At 47.5% G+C, this 18,381-nt stretch overlaps 1 protein-coding gene across 1 annotated transcript in view; it reads left to right on the forward strand.

Moving 5' to 3' along the window:
* Positions 1 to 18,381, forward strand: part of LOC119399321 (uncharacterized) — a 53,391-nt gene that overhangs the window by 15,104 nt on the left and 19,906 nt on the right. Inside the window, exons 2-9 of the mRNA XM_049417340.1 lie at positions 1,845 to 1,902; positions 4,009 to 4,122; positions 9,390 to 9,443; positions 10,254 to 10,339; positions 10,454 to 10,543; positions 10,622 to 10,755; positions 11,901 to 12,109; positions 15,185 to 15,403. Of these exons, the coding sequence (XP_049273297.1) occupies positions 1,845 to 1,902; positions 4,009 to 4,122; positions 9,390 to 9,443; positions 10,254 to 10,339; positions 10,454 to 10,543; positions 10,622 to 10,755; positions 11,901 to 12,109; positions 15,185 to 15,403 (964 nt within the window). The remainder of the gene's footprint in view (positions 1 to 1,844; positions 1,903 to 4,008; positions 4,123 to 9,389; positions 9,444 to 10,253; positions 10,340 to 10,453; positions 10,544 to 10,621; positions 10,756 to 11,900; positions 12,110 to 15,184; positions 15,404 to 18,381) is intronic.

An 18,381-nucleotide genomic window follows, 5' to 3' on the forward strand; every position in this document is an offset into this window, starting at 1 on the left:
GGATAAGCATGGCGGAGAAGCTTAGCGTAGGCACGTTGAGAGAATTCAGGCAACGAATGTGCAGCTGTGTAGTATCGTACAGCCGTCTGAGACCTCGCACGTCAGTGCCTTGCTTAACGTGACTAAGGTTCCTTAGACCGGCTAGGTGATGCTGCTCGATTCGATTTCTGTCCCCAAAGCGCTCCTTGAGGATATCGATAGTGTCGTTTTAACAACACTCAGATGTTGGCAGTCCTGCTATGGCTGCTGCTGCTTCTCCGGCGAGATATCGCCGCAGGTAGAAAAACTTCGCTGTGGACGAGAGGGCGTTATTTAGGTGAACTGTCTGCTGAAACTGTTCCCAGAATCCAGTCCACTCATTTATGTCTCCCTTGAACGTTGGCATATCGAGCTTGGGAAGACTAGGTCGACAGAAACTGCGCGGGAGAACAGCGTTATCCGTGACGTTAGGCTGCACAGGTGGTGCTTGCAAAGGAGTAGCGCGATCTCTCTCAACTCTTTCCATTGCCTCGATCCGACAAGTTAATTCGGCAAGCATGCTGATTGCCTCGTCGTTGTACTCGGCAGAAGCCGCATATTCAACTCCTAACTCATCCTCCGGTATGTGTTCCTGGATCTCGTCATCGATCTTCGATAGCCTGTCGTTACTTGAAAAAATACGATCACGCATACCTTTGAGCTTGGGAATGTCAACATCGGGTATACTGAGAAGAGATCTGGCTTCCTGAATGACCTTGGTGTTCTGTGCTCGTCGGGAGGCTCGCTTGGCTTTCAGTCGATCCATTCTTTGAAGTTAGGTGCGTTCTCGCAGCTGGCTTGCACTGGAGTCAATCTCTGCGTCGGCGTTTATCGTTCCTCACCAGTATAGTGGCAGAGCAGAAAGCCCCTCGATGCATGCGAAGAGTGTAAGACGTGTCCGCACGGGGTTTTCGGCACCAAAAAATATGAAAAACGCGAGAGACTGACGCAGACACATAGGACCCATTCCAACCTCATCGTCTTCTTCTTTTCTCTACGAGCCCCCATCCTTTATTAAACCACTTCTTTTTCTACACACACATAATGCCTAATCGTATCTTCATCACCAATTTGGTGTTCCTTTTTATATTGCTCACAACTGCATATGCCGCTCTTAAATAGGTCTTCTCGATAGGCGTGTAACGATTCATAAAACTAAGATAATAGTGCAAAGGAAAGCAAACAACGATGTGAAAAAGCTATCATATGGAAATTTGGGAAATTTCAGTTTCTAATGAAAGAGGTAAACTTAGAACCCGAGGCCATGACTTTTACAGAGCTCGTTATCGTATTCGTATATTGTAGTGACGAATAAGTACCAACAGAAGGACACCGCAATGAATCACACACTGGCTTCCAAGGACTCACTAATCAAAAGTGTTAACGAAACCTGAATTATCAATTTGGAAAATTTAAAAGCAGTGCTCATGAGTATACGAATAAATGATGCCATGAAATGAAGGCAAAACAGTTAAATGTTTATGCAAACAGCCAATTCAGTGAAGCGAGATTGTTCGAAATCAATATTTCCTACAATGGCCTTAGTAGATAAAAGAAGGAGAGAGCATGATTTTGTTCTTAACAACATTATTTGAAATGTTAGTATCATGCTACTAAAGAACATGATATTATTCGCGAGATTTTTGTGGTGCCCTAGCGTAAGACGCAGCAGAATCCTTGATGCTACAGGGCGATGTAAGCGTATAGATAGTTTAGAAAAAGAAAACCATATTGATAAACGCATCCATGCTTCTGAACATAGCTCAAGCAACCCTTTCAGAGCAACCCTTTAACATCTACATGCTCTTTTTTTGTTATTTTGACAGCAATACACAAAGATGGCTGAATTTAATGGACTGTTTGTGAACGTCCTCTTCAATGCCGGTAAGTTGTAAGCTCCGCAGGTAGCTTTGAGAGACCACTTCCTTTTATTTGAACAGCTGCACAAAAATAATGCACTGAAATGTGCCCTAAATGTCACCTAAGAAATATACAAATCCTGCTAACTGTAATGTCGCTTGTCCCGTGAAATTGAAACTATACTTGCTAATACTTTTCACACCCTCACACTGAGCAGCGTTTCATAAAATTCAAGTATCGGCCTAGTTGTAGTGCTTTTACATAGACGTGTTCACGACCAAAAATTATCTTAGTTTCTCTGGAAAACAAACTTAGGGGTTCAAGCGAGATAGCAGGGGCAGCGGGCCCCCAATTGGATGAACCGTATGTGTAAATTGTGTGATGTGTGGCGTTTGGGAAATCATTGGGCTAGATGTAGAAAAACATGGCGAGGAACGGTGATTTCCTTGGCGTAGTGTTAGGCTGCTGAGCACTTTCTAATTGCGCACAAGGTACTGCTCCTGGGCGACAAGTTAGTTGACAGTCACGATCTTTAGGGTCATTTGAGAAATGTCGCAATGTAAGGTAAAAATCATGTAGCAGGGGTCTCATCTCAGATACAATACCGGGACATTTTGTTAGTAAGCGCTTAAAATTACCGTATTTCAAAGAGTACAGCTTAAATGAATACACAGCCACGTACCTACAACAAAAAGCTTGCAGTGTCATTCGACTAGAAACGGTGCAATAGAGTGATTACAGTTGAGATAAATACCGACAAAACAACGTGCAGCTACACAACAAATTATTATGTACGCGCTTTTACAAATAATGACGATGTTGGCGGGAAACCATGGGCAGCGAAAGGAACAAGCTATCTAACAGTGATATGGCTAGGTGAAGACGATTGCAACAAACAAAAACGAAAGGTTTGTTTGTTACGTGTAGCGTTGTGCGCGTAGGTTGAGCTCACTCTTTTTACATAGTATTTCGATGAAATCTAACAAATGCGCTGCATCAGTCCTTCTACGCTCAGGCACTTGCCCTGAGCAATCTCGTCTTCTTCCATTGGCGTATCTTTGTAGCCTACCCATACGTTTCCGAGGTGTCTCCTGCGTTGTGTGAGCGATTACCACACCGACGACGAAGTTCATCATCAAATCATGAAATCAAATTTTATTCCGGTGTACAGCGAACACTGTATGCCGAGGAAATTGGGCTAAAGGTGTGTTAATACACCGGACGAGGGCCCAACTTCCCTACGGTAGGCACATGTTGCTAAGCGTTGCCCTAACACACAATTAAGCAATAATTTTAGATTCTGATTTACTTTTTATTATCGCTGTTCTTTCCGGACTCTGTTCATGAACGAAAGTTATGCATCGAATGTGCATCGCCTGGGTTTGATGTGCCACCAATTTCAGTAGGCGCAAATGAATGGTAAATAACCTGTAGATTAGAAATATCTCAAAAACTACATGAAACAACTTTCAGATTATGAAACGTCTTAATAATCCACAGGTTTAACAGCGCATACAACGAGGACGAGCAAAGCAGAGACACACACAACGCACATCATCGCTGTGTGTGTGTGTCTGCTTTGCTCGTCCTCGTTGTAGGCGCTGTAAAACCTTTGGATTATGCTGCACCAACTAGCCCGATGCTCATCCTTAGTCTCAATACCTTGCAGTAAAACTAATAGCTGGGTGACTTAGTAAGAATTCATGTTTGAAATTTCTTTTTAGCGCGCACAAAAGACGGGGACACAGAAAGAAGGTACAAACGAGCGTTAAATGAACAAGCGCTCGTGTGCACCTTCTTCGTGTGTCCCCGTCTTTTGTGTGCGCTAAAAAAAGTTTCAAAAATATCTTAATAACTTCCATCAAGGCGCACAACTACTACGACACTTTTATGCCTCAAATGCCTCTATTATAAGTGCAAACGTAAAGGCAGTTTTTCATAGAGTAGAGCTGATAAGCTGCATATCTGTAATTCATCTTACAAAATATGCCGTGTAAAATATAGGCAAGAATTTCTTTAGAACACCTAATCTTGCTATTTATCACCGTTAGCCTTACTATAGATAATTCAACCGAGACATGTTAAATGTTGAGTGATCACAGTTTTGTGCTTGTGCTGCACGTATCCCAGGCACAGGTCTGAGCCGTTCGGCAAGCACCACGGGCGTGAAGACAAGAGCAGCCACTGCAGCTAGGTTCAAGCCAGTGTCGCATGTTATTTTCGACATGGACGGCCTTCTTTTAGGTAAGCCAGGACAATTATAGTGGCGTATGTTTTAGCGGATACCTGCAGAACCTGTTGAACATCGGCAGGAAAAGCTGCGGATAAGTGGTCACAGCTCCTGTGAACATGTCAAATATTATTGTACTAGACCCTGTGGTGAACTTGCAGCTTCTCTTAATAATGACTGAATATCGCTAGCTCTTCTCGCAGCCAAATACGCAGACGAAGGTAGTGACTACGACGTAGTACGGACGAACACGGTAATTGCTGAATGTCATGATCGCCATAGTATGCTCGGTAGTTTAATGATACGCGTTTTCGGAAAAATCCGATAAAATGGGATAAACACTCGCCGGTAAATGTTTTGACAATTCGAATTTATCCAATAAATTCTGATTGTAATAGCCACTATGACCCTGTTCCGTTCTTTATTGAAACGACTTGTTCTAAGCGGCCATTGATACAACGGCTAGTTTGGCCGATATCAACATTGCCTCACGCACTAGTTTTGCCATGCACTCTGTCATACTGGGATCACACTGGATCGGTCTGATGGACTTCTTGGGAGCTTCTTTGGAAGCTAGCGTGCGGCGGCATTCATGCTGCCTGGTAATAATCAATTATATGAGAAGTACCGACATGAGGTTAGTGCGAAAGGCATTCTTACATTGCGCTCTTCGATGAAAGACCGCCCCATTTCCATCACCGTCGACGAGTCGCCGGAGCTCCACCGACGACTGGCAGAGGTGGTGCTTGCACCCTTCTGCGACGACGAGCTTCCTGGAAGTAGACTCTTTATGGTAGACTAGCAAGTAGTTCAGCAGTGTAACGAAGTATCGTTTCGCATGTTGATACAAACCGCTTTTTAAATGTTTGGTAAGGCCTTAGCCGATGTGGATGCGTTGTGCTCGATTCAAAGCTGAGATTATTCAATCGAGATGACCGTGCCTTCCATTATTGACAGCAACTTCGTAAAGTATGCTTTCATCCACTGCAACAAGCTCGAAGGTTTTAATGCACACTAACGTAGATGTTTGTAACACGCACTAACGTAGATCTGCCAGACATCCAATTGATGTCTTCTCATGTTTTTGTGTTCAGATATCATTCTACCTAAGATTTCGGAGTGCTGAAAATGAGGCAAAATAAAACTCCAAGTTTCGGAAAATTGGCGATATCCGAGAAATAAAATCCGATTAACGCCCTATTTCCGCCAAAAAATAAACTCCGAAAATACCCTCCGAATGTCGAGAAAAATAAACTCCGAAAACACGGAGCCATGTTTATACGGTGTTGTGATCGACCTCCCTGACATGGCGCCGCTTAGACGTGAGACGGTTGCTGGACAGCGCTCTTAGAGGTGAACCAAAAGCGACAACAAAGCAAGCCGTACTTGGAATTTCGCGACGCAGCCGCCTCTCCTCGTAGAACCCTTGGAACTTGCCCGACTGACTGGCGACCTATGAAAGGCTGTTTACAGTCAAAACGGCTTAGATATCTCGGTACGTCTCTGTTCGTCGGAGTGCCGCGGACAATGAGCCAAGCGACTGAGAACAGTCTGGGGATGCATTTCCCACGTTCTCCGTGGTGCCTAATGCCGCTGTTTCCATAAGTCGTGGTCTGCCTGGCGCCGTTGACTCCTCGTTGCAACGGATTACGGAATTGATTTCTACGTAGAACCCAACATCTTCGCGCTGCGCTGTGTCATGCGCCTGGTGCAGTGTTTGTGCAGTGTTTTCTTTCTCGCCATGGTACGAACAGGGCGCGCCTCTCCCGCTTTCCCTGGGTTGGGAAGAAGGCGGTGTTTCACTCTCCCATATCGAGGGCGGAGGTGAAGAGCACATTTTGATTGGACAAAGCTGGGTTCCATTGCTTCCCCCGCAAGGGATCCTGGGAAGACGTGGACTTTAAAACACGAGCGCAGAGACGCTCGAGGCATGCTACCAGAAACATTGAAGTAGCACGCTACATTGAACCTGTATATAATGTAAATAAACACTCCTGTCAGCCGCACCGGCTCCTCTACTCGACATCTCCCCGGGACTTTGGCTGGCTCCGGTCTCATGGGAAGACCCCCGACTACATCAACTGGTTGGCAGCGACGGGATGTCCCATGCTTGACTCGGGCCTCAACGATATGGTGAGTGCTTGACTTTCTTTGAGTTTTGCCAGGTTTAGCTTTTGAAGTTTTCTAAAACAGTGTGTAATTTTCTGTGCGTATAGGGTTCGTTGTACCGGTACCATACGTCACAGCTATTCACCAAATTTTATCTTTCATATTATAAACCGGCAGTAACTTTAACGTATGTGTAGGCTTCGCTGATTCGCAACCTAACATTACGACAAGAAAGAAAGTCCTAACTCGTAGAGACCATGGAATTGGTAAAGAAGCTAAAGAAACCAGACCTCTTGCTACTGTGTGAAGAGCTGGGAATCGAGGTGGAGAGAGGAGAGAGAAAGCCGCAGCTGATCAGGGCAATTGAGCAATGTGGTGCGGAGGATGATGAGATTGAGGAGTGTTGGGAAGTTGTGGAAAAAAGGCAAAAAGAGGCCGAGGAGGACAGGAAAAATGAATCAAGGCGTTTAGCTTTGCAAGAGTCACAGGCAACCAATAACTCGAATAACGGGAGACCTGAAGCCGAAAAAATGAAAGATCTCATGGAACCTTATAAGGTCAATGACGGCATGGGCCTGTTTCTAGTAAATTTTGAAAGGCTCTGTGAAAGCCATGAATTTCTACGTGACAGTTGGCCGCACAGGCTTCTGAGTGTTCTCCCTTGCGAAGCGGCCGCGATAATTGCGAGGCTAAAGAAAGAGGATTCCGGTGACTACGATAAAGTAAAAACCGCCTTGTTGAAGAAACACTGTCTTTCCGCCGACGCCTTCCGCCGCCGTTTTCGGGAAGCAGCTAAGAGATCGAATGAGTCGTTTCAGGAATTCAGCTACAACCTCAATGCTGACTTAGTTCAGTGGCTGAAGGGGGAGAACGCTTTTGGAAACCACGACAGGGTAGTTGAGGTTATATGCCTGGAACAGTTCTACAGTTCACTAGGCCCCGAAATGCGCCTGTGGGTACAGGACAGAATAGGCGATGGGGACATGGAACGGGCTGCAGAGTTAGCGGATGAGTTCACTGCACGTCGTGAGTCCGAAAGAGCGCGCAGTAAGCCTTTCTCACAATTTCGCAGAGACGACAGGAAGCAACCCTTTCAAAGTAGGGGCACTGAAACCGTGAAGGGAGAGCCACAGAAAGGGGCAGCTGCCGAGACTGAAACCGCCGCAAGTGGCTTGAAAAACGACAAAAAGAAGGAGAGGGCGTTTGAAGCTAAAAGGCCAATCGTTTGTTACAGGTGCAATGAGCCTGGTCACGTCTCAACAGGCTGCCGAAAGCCCAAAGCTGTTTTCTCTTTCTCGGACAGCAGCGATGATAGCTTAGAGCTATTAAATCCCTACCTCTACGAGCTAGCAGTCAACGGAAAGCCATGTCAGGTACTGCGCGACTCTGCCGCAACTATGGACATTGTACATCCCTCCTATGAAAAACCTGAAAATTTCACTGGCGAGCGCGCGTGGATCCGGCAAGTAGTCGAGGAAAACAGTGTATGCCTGCCGATAGCACGCGTCGAGGTTGAGGGACCCTTCGGACTGCTCGTGACGGAGGCCGCCGTGTCACAGAACCTACCGAAGCATTATCCCTACCTTTTTTCAAAGCGGTCTGATATGCTTTTGAGAAAAAAGGGCCTCTGTTTCAGTGACTATACAGTACTAGCTCTGACGCGTTCGAAAGCTCGAGAGATCGCAGCTGAGATGAAGCGCAACGAGATTCAGGGAGAAGAAAGCTCAAGTGATGCGCAAGTTGAATGTCGCGATCAGTGTGAGGGTGACGAAGTCTTACAGTCTCGGGAAACAATAATTGCAGAGCAACAAGAAAGTGCCTTGGTATTGCCGCATTCGGAAGGTTTTTTTAGATCTCTTAAAAGTGGATAGAGACCAAATAGTTGCGGAACAGGAAAGTGACTCCTCGCTTCGGAGCTTAAGTGAACTACTCGAGAAGGGGGTGGCGAAGAAAAACGTTAGCTTCCAACGACGTAGAGGGGTTTTGTACCGTCAGTACAAAGATAAGAAAGGGGTTCAGTATGACCAGCTAGTTCTTCCCTCGAAGTATAGAGACCAAATTCTCAACTTGTCCCACGGCAAAGGCTGGGCCTGCCATTTGGGAGTAAAGAAGACTAAAGATAGGCTACTAAGGGAATTTTACTGGCCCGGGTGCTTCCGGGACGTTAAGAATTATGTTGAAACATGTGAAGCGTGTCGGAGGATTGGGAAGCCGCAACTCGAAAAGCCCCTATGAAACTGGTGCCTGTAATACCCGAACCATTCAGGCGCTTGGTGGTTGATGTAGTAGGATCCCTTCCCACAACTAGTTCAGGCTACAAGTATATATTAGCGATGCTCTGTCCTGCCACAAAGTTTCCGGAGGCCATACCGCTGAAAGAGGTCAATTCAGTCGAAGTAGTCGAGGCTTTGCTTTCAGTGTTTTCCCGAATAGGCTTCCCAGCCGAGTTGCAAAGTGACCAGGGAAGTGTTTTGACAAGTGCTCTTACGACTACTTTCCTAGAGAGATGTGGCATTAACATCATACACAGTTCCGTAAGGCATCCGCAGAGCAATAGTGTTGAAGCATGACATGCGCCGTCTTAAAAAGAGTGTTGCGAGCACTGTGCTACGAACAAAAGAAGGATTGGGAGGCCTGTTTGCCAGCCACTATGTTTGCCTTGAGGTCAGTACCTCATGAAACCACAGGGTTCAGCCCTGCGGAACTTGTCTACGGGAGGTCGCTTCGTTCACCCCTTCAGATGGTGCGTGAGGCATGGGAAGGGCATGAAGAGAACCCAACAGTGGTCCAGTACGTACTGGAACTACTGCAGCGTCTGCAATCCTGTCAAGAACTGGTGGAGGCAAACATGAAAGCCGCGCAGAGCAAAGCAAAGTTGTACTATGACAGAAATGCGAGAAAACGGTTCTTTCGTGAGGGGACAAGGTACTTCTATTAACAGCTTCACGAAAGAACAAACTAGACGTTCTGTGGGAAGGACCAGCTGAAGTTGTAACAAAGCTGTCAGACACAAGCTATGTGGTTAGGCTACCTGGCAGGCGCAAGGAGTTGAGAATATATCACACGAACTTGATGAAGCCTTATAGAAGGCGCGAAGCTATAGTTCAGCTCGTTCTAAACGTGCCCGAGGAAGTGGAAACTGAGTTTGGGCACCCGACTCCCCCATCTGCAGTTCCTCTTGACAAGCTCTTAGAAAAGATAACGCATGACTCTGATCTTAACGCAGGTCAGCAGAGTCAGCTTAAAGAGCTTCTATGGCAATTTGAGGAATGTTTCGCCAACCGGCCGGGAAAGACTACCTTGATCGAGCATGATATTGAGCTGACGTCGAATGAGCCAGTCCAATGCAGACCGTACCGAGTTTCCCCTAGACAAAGAGAAATTTTAGAAAGCGAGCTGCAACGCATGTTGGAATAGGGATTGATTGTTTTGTCAGACAGTGAGTATGCGTCGCCGCTCATACTGGTAGAGGCTCAAGGGAAAAACCCAAGACCTTGCATTGACTATCGCCGTCTAAACGCCATTACGCGCGATCAGAATTACCCAATCCCTAATCTGGAGGAACGAGTGGAAACAATTAGCAGTGCGGAATATGTTTCTACACTGGACTTTACTAGGGGCTACTGACAGGTGCCGTTGACCGAGCGAGCTAGTCGATACGCCGCGTTTACTTCACCCATGGGTACGTTTCGACCTCTTGTCCTTACATTCGGCTTGAAAAACGCACCGTTCTGTTTCTCCCGACTTATGGACCGAGTCTTGGAAGGCACGCAGGCTTACGCTCTTCCCTATTTAGACGACATAGCTGTATTTTCTCACAGCTGGGCGGAACACCTGAGTCACCTCAGGGACGTTCTCGGACGATTGCGAGCTGCCAGTTTAACTCTCAAGGGCGAAAAATGCCAGCTAGGTAAAGCTGAGGTCAGTTACTTGGGACATGTTGGCTGCGGATACAGGCGTCCCCCTGAGATAAAAGTAGCAGCGATTTCAGAGTATCCAAGGCCCCTAACTAACACTGACGTTCGTTCGTTCTTAGGGTTAGCTGGCTATTACCAGCACTACATCCGCAACTTTTCCGAGATCGCTAGCCCTCTCACCGACAGTCTGCGAAAGAATAAGCCGGTGAGGGTAGCGTGGAATGAGGAAAAAGAAAAGTCGTTCGTCACGCTCAAACAAGCGCTGATCGACAAACCGCTCTTAAGAGCTCCAGTCTACGAACGCCCGTTCATTCTGCAGTGTGACGCAAGTGACCGGGGGATGGGTGCAGTGCTCAGTCAGAAGAGCGATAATGATGAAGAGCATCCGGTATTATTCGTGAGCCGAAAGGTAACGGAGCGTGAGCGAGCGTACAGCACATCGGAGAAGGAATGCCCCTGTTTAGTATGGGCTGTGCAAAAACTGCAGTGCTATTTGGCAGGGTCGCGGTTCCTCATAGAAACTGACCATTGCCCATTGACCTGGCTGCGTAACATGTCTGCAAAGAACGGCAGGTTGCTTCGCTGGAGCCTTGCACTGCAGGAACACGCCTTTGATGTAAGGTACAAAAAAGGGCGCGATAATGGCAACGCTGATGGGCTCAGCCGTGGCTTTCCAGTGTAATGCCAAATCAGTTTTACGCCCTTGCACTCTGTGTCCTTCTTTTATATCTTGCATCTATTACTCTTTTCATAAATCCCTCCCTTTCGTTTTCGTGTCGTCCGTAGCAGCTGAGTGCTTTAAAGGCTGTGACTTTATCTGAGAAATTATACCAAACGTTAGGCAGTTGATTTTCTTCGCACATAGTAGGTGTGTGCTTCTTGGCTTTATCATCTGATTCATTATTTTCACGAAAAAAGGCACGACGGTAAATTTTGAGGGAATTTTTATCTGAGAATATAACCTGGCATTTCTCGAGGTCAGTTGAGGGCTCTCCGTTTGTTGTTCCTCGGGTTTTGCTTGGTTCATTTCCGGCGCTTGCAAGCCTTTGTCCAGGTCCAAAATGGGGTTCCGCCTACGTCAACGAATTCAAAGGAGGAAGCCTACGGTCTCTGCGGAGTGCTTTTGTGCAGCATTCCCTTCGAGACCTGCTGTGCCGGTGGACGGGCTGTTGTGATTGACCTCCCTGACATGGCGCCGCTTAGACGTGAGACGGTTGCTGGACAGCGCTCCCAGAGGTGAACCAAAAGCGACAACAAAGCAAGCCGTACTTGGAATTTTGCGGCGCAGCCGCCTCTCCTCGTAGAACCCTTGGAACTTGCCCGACCGACCGGCGACCTATGAAAGGCTGTTTACAGTCAAAACGGCTTAAAAAGGGTGGTTATCTCGGTACGTCTCTGTTCGTCGGAGTGCCGCGGATAATGAGCCAAGCGACTGAGAACAGACTGGAGATGCATTTCCCACGCTCTCCGTGGTGCCTAATACCGCTGTTTCCACAAGTCGTGGTCTGCCTGGCGCCGTTGACTCCTCATTGCAACGGATTACGGAATTGATTTCTACGTAGAACCCAACATCTTCGCGCTGCGCTGTGTCATGTGCCTGGTGCAGTGTTTGTGCAGTGTTTTCTCCCTCGCCATGGTACGAACTGGGCGTGCCTCTTCCGCTTTCCCTGGGTTGGGAAGAAGGCGGTGTTTCACCCTCCCATATCGAGGGCGGAGCTGAAGAGCACATTTTGATTGGACGATCCTGGGTTCCATTGTTTGCCCAGCAAGGGATCCTGGAAAGACGTTGACTTTAAAACACGAGCGCAGAGACGCTCGAGGCATGCTACCAGAAACATTGAAGTAGCACGCTACCTTGAACCTGTATATAATGTAAATAAACATTCCTGTCAACCGCACCGGCTCCTCTTCTCGACATCTCCCCGGGACTTTGGCTGGCTCCGGTCTTATGGGCAGACCCCCGACTACATCAACGGTTAGTATCGAGCTCCATAAGTAACAATATACATGTTTCTCACTTCAGAAACACCGAAAAAGTAAATACCTGAAGCACATCCGGTCTCGATCTACTTTGATCTACTGAACGTTTTGTTTTCTCCTATGTTCAAGTGAGGCGGCACGCGGCTATACGTGCCTATGTCGGTCACTTATCTCGTACAGAGCCGGCCGCGGCCGTACTTATCTATGTATGTTTTCGTTAGTGGAATAGCGGTAATGAGCTCGTGCGGGAGAAAATACGGTGTCGGAATCAGCGCCATTGGTCGCGAGCGCGAAATCGGCGTTGTCGATCAGAAACAATTGCCATCGAATGAATAAGAATCGAGGTTTAAGCTGAAGTGGAACCAAGGTATTGTGCATGGCATTCAAGAACTCTACCATGGAGCTACGCCATTGCTTGAAACTGCGTTGGAAGAATACCCCATAGCGCCGTCATGTCGGGCAAGGAGTAACGTTGCCAGATGAAATAATGCACCGCAGAGGAGTAGTTTACCAGTGAACGAGTGGCTGGTTCAAAGCTGCCAACACATTCAAAAGGTCTGAGTTATATTTCATCATCATGATCACATCATCAATCTCATAATCACCAATGCGTGCATCTACGTAGGTGGACGTGAGAGACTGACGCGTAGAGCGTGCCTCGCAACTGTAATCGCAGTGGGCGCTCTTGAGAGTTTACTACAGCCAACGTCACGCACGCAGTTAATTCCTTCAGTTACAGCATGGTTGAGGTGTCCATCGACAAGCAAACGAATGACAATGAAACGCAAGCGAATGAGAAGGCGATGTAAAGAGCGTCTGGGAATGTTATTGCGTTGCACTCTTAAAGGCGAAGCCTAAGTGCCATCCAAGTTTTCTTCAGAAGCCGCCAGGGCTAGGCAGACAACCTTAGAAAAGTATTCGGGAACAGATGTCGAAATACATGCGCTGACAGCCTAAAATATAGATACTGAGATACATTCGTCTTTGACGTAACGGGATATTTCGGAGATAGTTTTGAAAACACAAGAAAAAAGTATCCCGGAATACAGATACAGGAATGCTCTTCATTTCGGGCATACTGATGGTCCGCATAAAAATAATTTAATAGCAGCATAGTATTGTGAACATAGTTGCGGCGCACTGAAACTTAGAAGTCATGAATATCGGTTGAATTACTAACGAACAGCACTGAATTACCAAAAAAAGGTACATATTTATTTTACACATCATTTTGCTGAGAAAGTTCTTGCGTTAAGTGCACTTAAGCAACACCAGCTCCTCAAGTAGGTTGAGTTCTAGACAGCGTCTTTTCGGCCTCAACGCAGGATTCGCGAACGACAAATGTCTCTCTACAGCTGGAGACGAGCACAAGTTCGTGTTAGAAAGAATAAATACCGCCTTTATGAACGGAAAGTCCTGCAGCAGCAGCATGGTGATATCTCTTCTCGGGTCCCTTCGCCGGCCTCCCTGTGTAGCCGACCGGCGGCGTGCCTATGCTTGGCTTAGCGCAAAAAAAAAAAAAAAAAAACAAGTCTCCCTTTCACCCTTGGAAACAAGTCACCTCATTTTGCGACAAAAAAAAAGTAACGAAATACCCATACCCCCCCAGCATCGCGATATATGATGCATCATAAATGTGTTTCACTATTGAGATACAAATACATTTTCAAATGTATCTCTATACAGAAATGCAGATGCTCAAAATAATCTCTAATATGCTATCACGATTTTGCCCAGCCCTCGAAGCTACCTGTACGCTTGCAATTGAACGCTTTGTCTAATTTAAGCACCTCGATGACACGACATTTGGCAGACATCTATTGTGGATTAGATGAATCAATTAATTTGAAAATAGGCTCCCTTCATTTAGCTATTATTGCTTGTTCAAGATGGCACAGGACACAGCCGGTGCGCACAAGGTACTCACATAGCTCTGCCAGACTTTGGCACCTGGCGCTTTTTGAGCGTCGTAGTTACCGTGGGCGACACGGGGTGCCTCTACGTGCCAGCGTTGCGCTCGTCACCGTCATACCGCTAGTGTGCGAACGCGTTCACGGAGTAGAAAAGATGAAATTCTCAAGGACATGACCGCAGCTTCTGTCTAGCTTTCAGAGCGGTCTTCATAACGAAAGAAGAGAAAAACCGCTCAGAGTTAGCGTGCAACGAATCTCTACAACTGCGCTCGTAGGGACTGATTCAACATATTTGCGCCCAGTGATTCGTCAGGCAATTGTAAACTCCCAGAGGTTGTCATGGTTACATAGAAAGATTTGCTCCGTTAATACAGTTGAGACTGTTCATGCAAGCAATGAAAGTTTAAGGTTCAAGGTGTGTTGCCAGGATGACATTGTCCGTTGTTGCCACAGTAAGGCGATCTGTGAGAAGACGCCGGATTTACGAGTGGAAGTAACGGCGGCGAGGGGAGACAAATGGGATGAATTGTTGACGTCACGGGTGTGTGTCTGTATGTGTGTGCTAGTTATGACCATGATGTGTCAATAAAGTATTTTATGTTATTTACGGCCTTGATAATTATGGCCATAGCTCACACACCTAAGCTGAGAACTGCGCTCTACAACTGCGCAATAAACCATGTCAGTTGAGAGTAGCGCCGTGTTCCGTCTTCTTTCTTGTGGTGTCGTTTTTTTCGCTGAAAAAGCAATATGTATTCTCACCAAATAGCGCGCCAACGCATTCTGTTGACCTAAGCCAAGCACTGCGAGGAAGGCTCTGAATTCCAAATGACGAGTTACCGACGAAGAGTCCTAAAACAGAGAGGAGTCATGTGCAGTCGGTTCTAAATAGCCAGCGAGGTGCTTGTAAGCACAAGCTGGAGCTACTAGCAGGGACCTCAACCTTTGTGGGCACTTCGCGGCAACTTAGGTGCACTACACGCTTGCTCTTCTGTGCATTCTGAGCGCTTATTTCGTTGGCACTTAAGCATTTTGGTGACGTCTAAAGGCATGAATTCTGAGAAGGCTAAAAATTACCACCAATAACCACGCTACCAAAATGTTAACGCTGTGTTCATTTCTCTACATTCACTCACCGCTCTGGGCACCACCTGAAGACACGGAGAACTTGTACACTCGTGCGGCGGAGACCGTGGCTTCGCGCTACGGCAAAAAGTTTACATGGGAGCTCAAGAAGCGGGTGATGGGAACGCCGGAAGCTGATGCGGCGCGCACGACCATTGACTCCCTCGGCCTGCCCCTGACACCGGATGAGTATATGGCGGCACTGGATCGCATATTTCAGGAGACGTTCCCCAAGGCCCAGCTTATGCCTGGTAAGTACGAACGCACGCAGGCTCATGCAGCATGTAGCTCATACAACTCAAAGTAAAAATTGTAGCCAACCGATTGAAACTGTGGGGGAAAAGATGTACAAACAAACGTATCGATAGCCTGGCTTGAAACACCTCAGCCCTGTTTATTTCGCAATGCATTGGTTACTGATTACCAACCTCTGCACAAGCTACTAAATGAATGCAAGCAGGGGATCTGCCAGGCAGCGCGGTTTTATTACAGCGAAAGCTGTTATTATATAACAACAAGAGCCGTTTTTGGCGCCGTAGTTGGCCGCCGCCGCCGGTGTCCGTAACCGCTATCGCTCGAAATAAAAAAAAAGCGAAATAAGAAAGAAATTTTCAGGATGGAACGAGGTTCGAACCTGCGCCCTCCGCGTGGGAGCCCAGTATTCTACCTCAGAGCCATGCCGGTGCTTCAAACTGCTTTGAAAAAGAGCCTATAAAGGCTTCATGTCGGGATAGAACAACATTAACATATGCAATGTAGCGTGGTAGAAGAGTAAAATAACAACCAAGCGTCACACAACGCGAATGCTGTAACCAGGCGTCACACAATGGGAATTGCACAACGAGTGGGCTGTTGAATGCTTCCAACCCATTACAAAGGGCTCCCCCATAATTCTGCTTCGTCATCTTTCGTCGTCATCAGCCACAGCATCAACAAAGTGCACATAATGCCTTACAATTGTTTAGCGGATACCACAGTTCTCCGCAGAACGACGAAAAATTGCATAGAGGCTGCTTGCCTACATCACAAAAATTATGATTATATATAACGCAGTGTGTTCCCCGCAAGTGCACTTCTATTGGTTGCCATGGAAGCCAATAAGGCTAATGATCCATTTCCTCAAGATCCCAATAAAGTTAATTCCCTCTCTCCCTCTCTCCTTCCCCACGTTGACGTATGTTATAAAGCGTGGTAGGAGAATTCAATAACGACCGGGCGTCACACAATGCGAATTACGTAACTAGTGGGTCCTTTAAAGCTTCCAACCCATTACAAAAGGCTCAGCCATAATTCTTCATCGTCATCAGCCGTCGCATCAAGAAAGTTCACATAATGCCTTACAGATGGTACGTCGCTTCTCCGCAGAATGACGAATAATGTCGTGGTGGGTGCTTCCCAACTTCAGAAAAATTATGATTTGTGACGTAGTGGTTACGTTGCTAGTGTACTTGTATTAGTAGCCCGAAGAGAGTTTATAACGGGCTCTAGAAATGCCGCTCTTCCAGCTTTCGTTGTGACTGTGCTGCGCCTTCAGCGCAGGCCTGGCGTTTTGTAGCGTTAGCTGCACTGGCGTAGCCGCGCTAGTTTTGCGTGCCTCCTCAAGAGCCGTGCTGCGCATGCGCAAGGATCAGTGATGTCACGCACCGGAGCCGGCACTTCCCTCACACTCCGCCGCTGGTCTGCGCTTTCCAGAGGAGTGACGTCGCAGCCGTGGCAGACGTATTGGCGCCGGCGCGCGCGCAGCTATTCGCCTTCGCTGTGCAGTCGCCGCCTGACACTGCACTGGAGACGCTTGATAGCGCATATGACTGCCTTTTCCATTGTGGTATAGCCATGGAGAAGCACAGCGGAAAGGTTGCTCAACGGCGCAGAAGAGCGGAGAAGCTTAACTCATTGGATCCTGCAGTAGTTGCTTGGCAAAAAAAAATATGCATGTGCCACATAATACGTATACCGTGTGTGTGTGATTGGAGCAGCAGTAAGCATGATAATAAAGCTAATTCTAGAAAATCAGGAAAACTAAGAATAATTAGCTGAGCCTTTGCTAACGCTACGTTATCCTCGCATAGCCGTGCTAAGCCAGTGCAACATTTTTTTTTCTTTAGATGCACCCATATGAAATCAACAGATAACGAAGCCAGGGGAAGTACATGAGACGTTAATAATCGTGAAATAATCTTAGTTCCGGCTGTCGTCTGCCTTCTAGAGTACTTGAGCCAAATCCGAGCGCCCTTATCCAGGAACTCAATCGAGGTCATACGGGCGTCTTCCACAAGACATACAGACAATCAGCCCAAAAGCTTAAAAAATAGTGGTCTGTGGCAGTCACCCCTTCTTACAGGACCGCATAACATCCTGACAGTGGCCGAAACAAGTTATATTATATATTGCTTCAGAGTTTTGTAGCGTTAGCTACACTTGCCTAGCCGGAGCCGATTTCGCGTGGATCCTCATGAGCCGTGCTGCGCATGCGCGAGGATCAGTGATGTCACTCAGCTGGCTCACCGGAACCAGCATCTCACGCGCTCTCCGCCACCGCCACGCGCGACTCGCCGCTGCTGGTCTGCGCGTTGGGGAGGAGTGGCGTCGTAGCCGCGGCAGACACACTGGCGCCGGTGCGCGCACAGACTCCGCCACCACCGCGCGCGGCTCGCCGCTGCTGGTCTGCGCATTCGAGAGGAGTGACGTCGTAGCCATGGCAGACACACTGGCACCGGCGCGCGCGCAACTATTCGCCTTTGCTGTGCAGTCGCCGTCTGACACTGCGCTGGAACCGCTTGATAGCCCCTCTGACTGGCGTTTGCAGGTGGCTAACGCCATGGAGAAAGAGAGCGCAAATGCTGCTCAACGGCGCAGAAGAGCCGAGAAGCTTATCTCATCGGGTCCCGAAGTAGTTGCCTGGCAATTAGCGGTTCAGCGCGCGAAGAATGAACAGAAGAAGGCTAAAAATCCTATACAATCTGGAAAGCTAAGAATAATCACCCGAACCTTTGCTAACGCTACGTGTATGCTGGCATAGCCGAGCTAAGCCACTGCATTTTTTTTAGTGTTTGTTCTCACTCGTACTCAAGGCCTCTGCGGCCGCATTTCCGATAGAGGCGAAAATGTTTCAGGCCCGTGTACTTCGATTTAGGTGCACGTAAAAGAACCCCATGTGGTAGCAATTTCCGGAGCCCTCCACTACGGCGTCCCTCATAATAATGTCGGGGGTTTGGGACTTTAAACACCA

This window comes from Rhipicephalus sanguineus, chromosome 7 (genome assembly GCF_013339695.2).
Source record: "Rhipicephalus sanguineus isolate Rsan-2018 chromosome 7, BIME_Rsan_1.4, whole genome shotgun sequence".
NCBI classification, from domain to species: domain Eukaryota; kingdom Metazoa; phylum Arthropoda; class Arachnida; order Ixodida; family Ixodidae; genus Rhipicephalus; species Rhipicephalus sanguineus.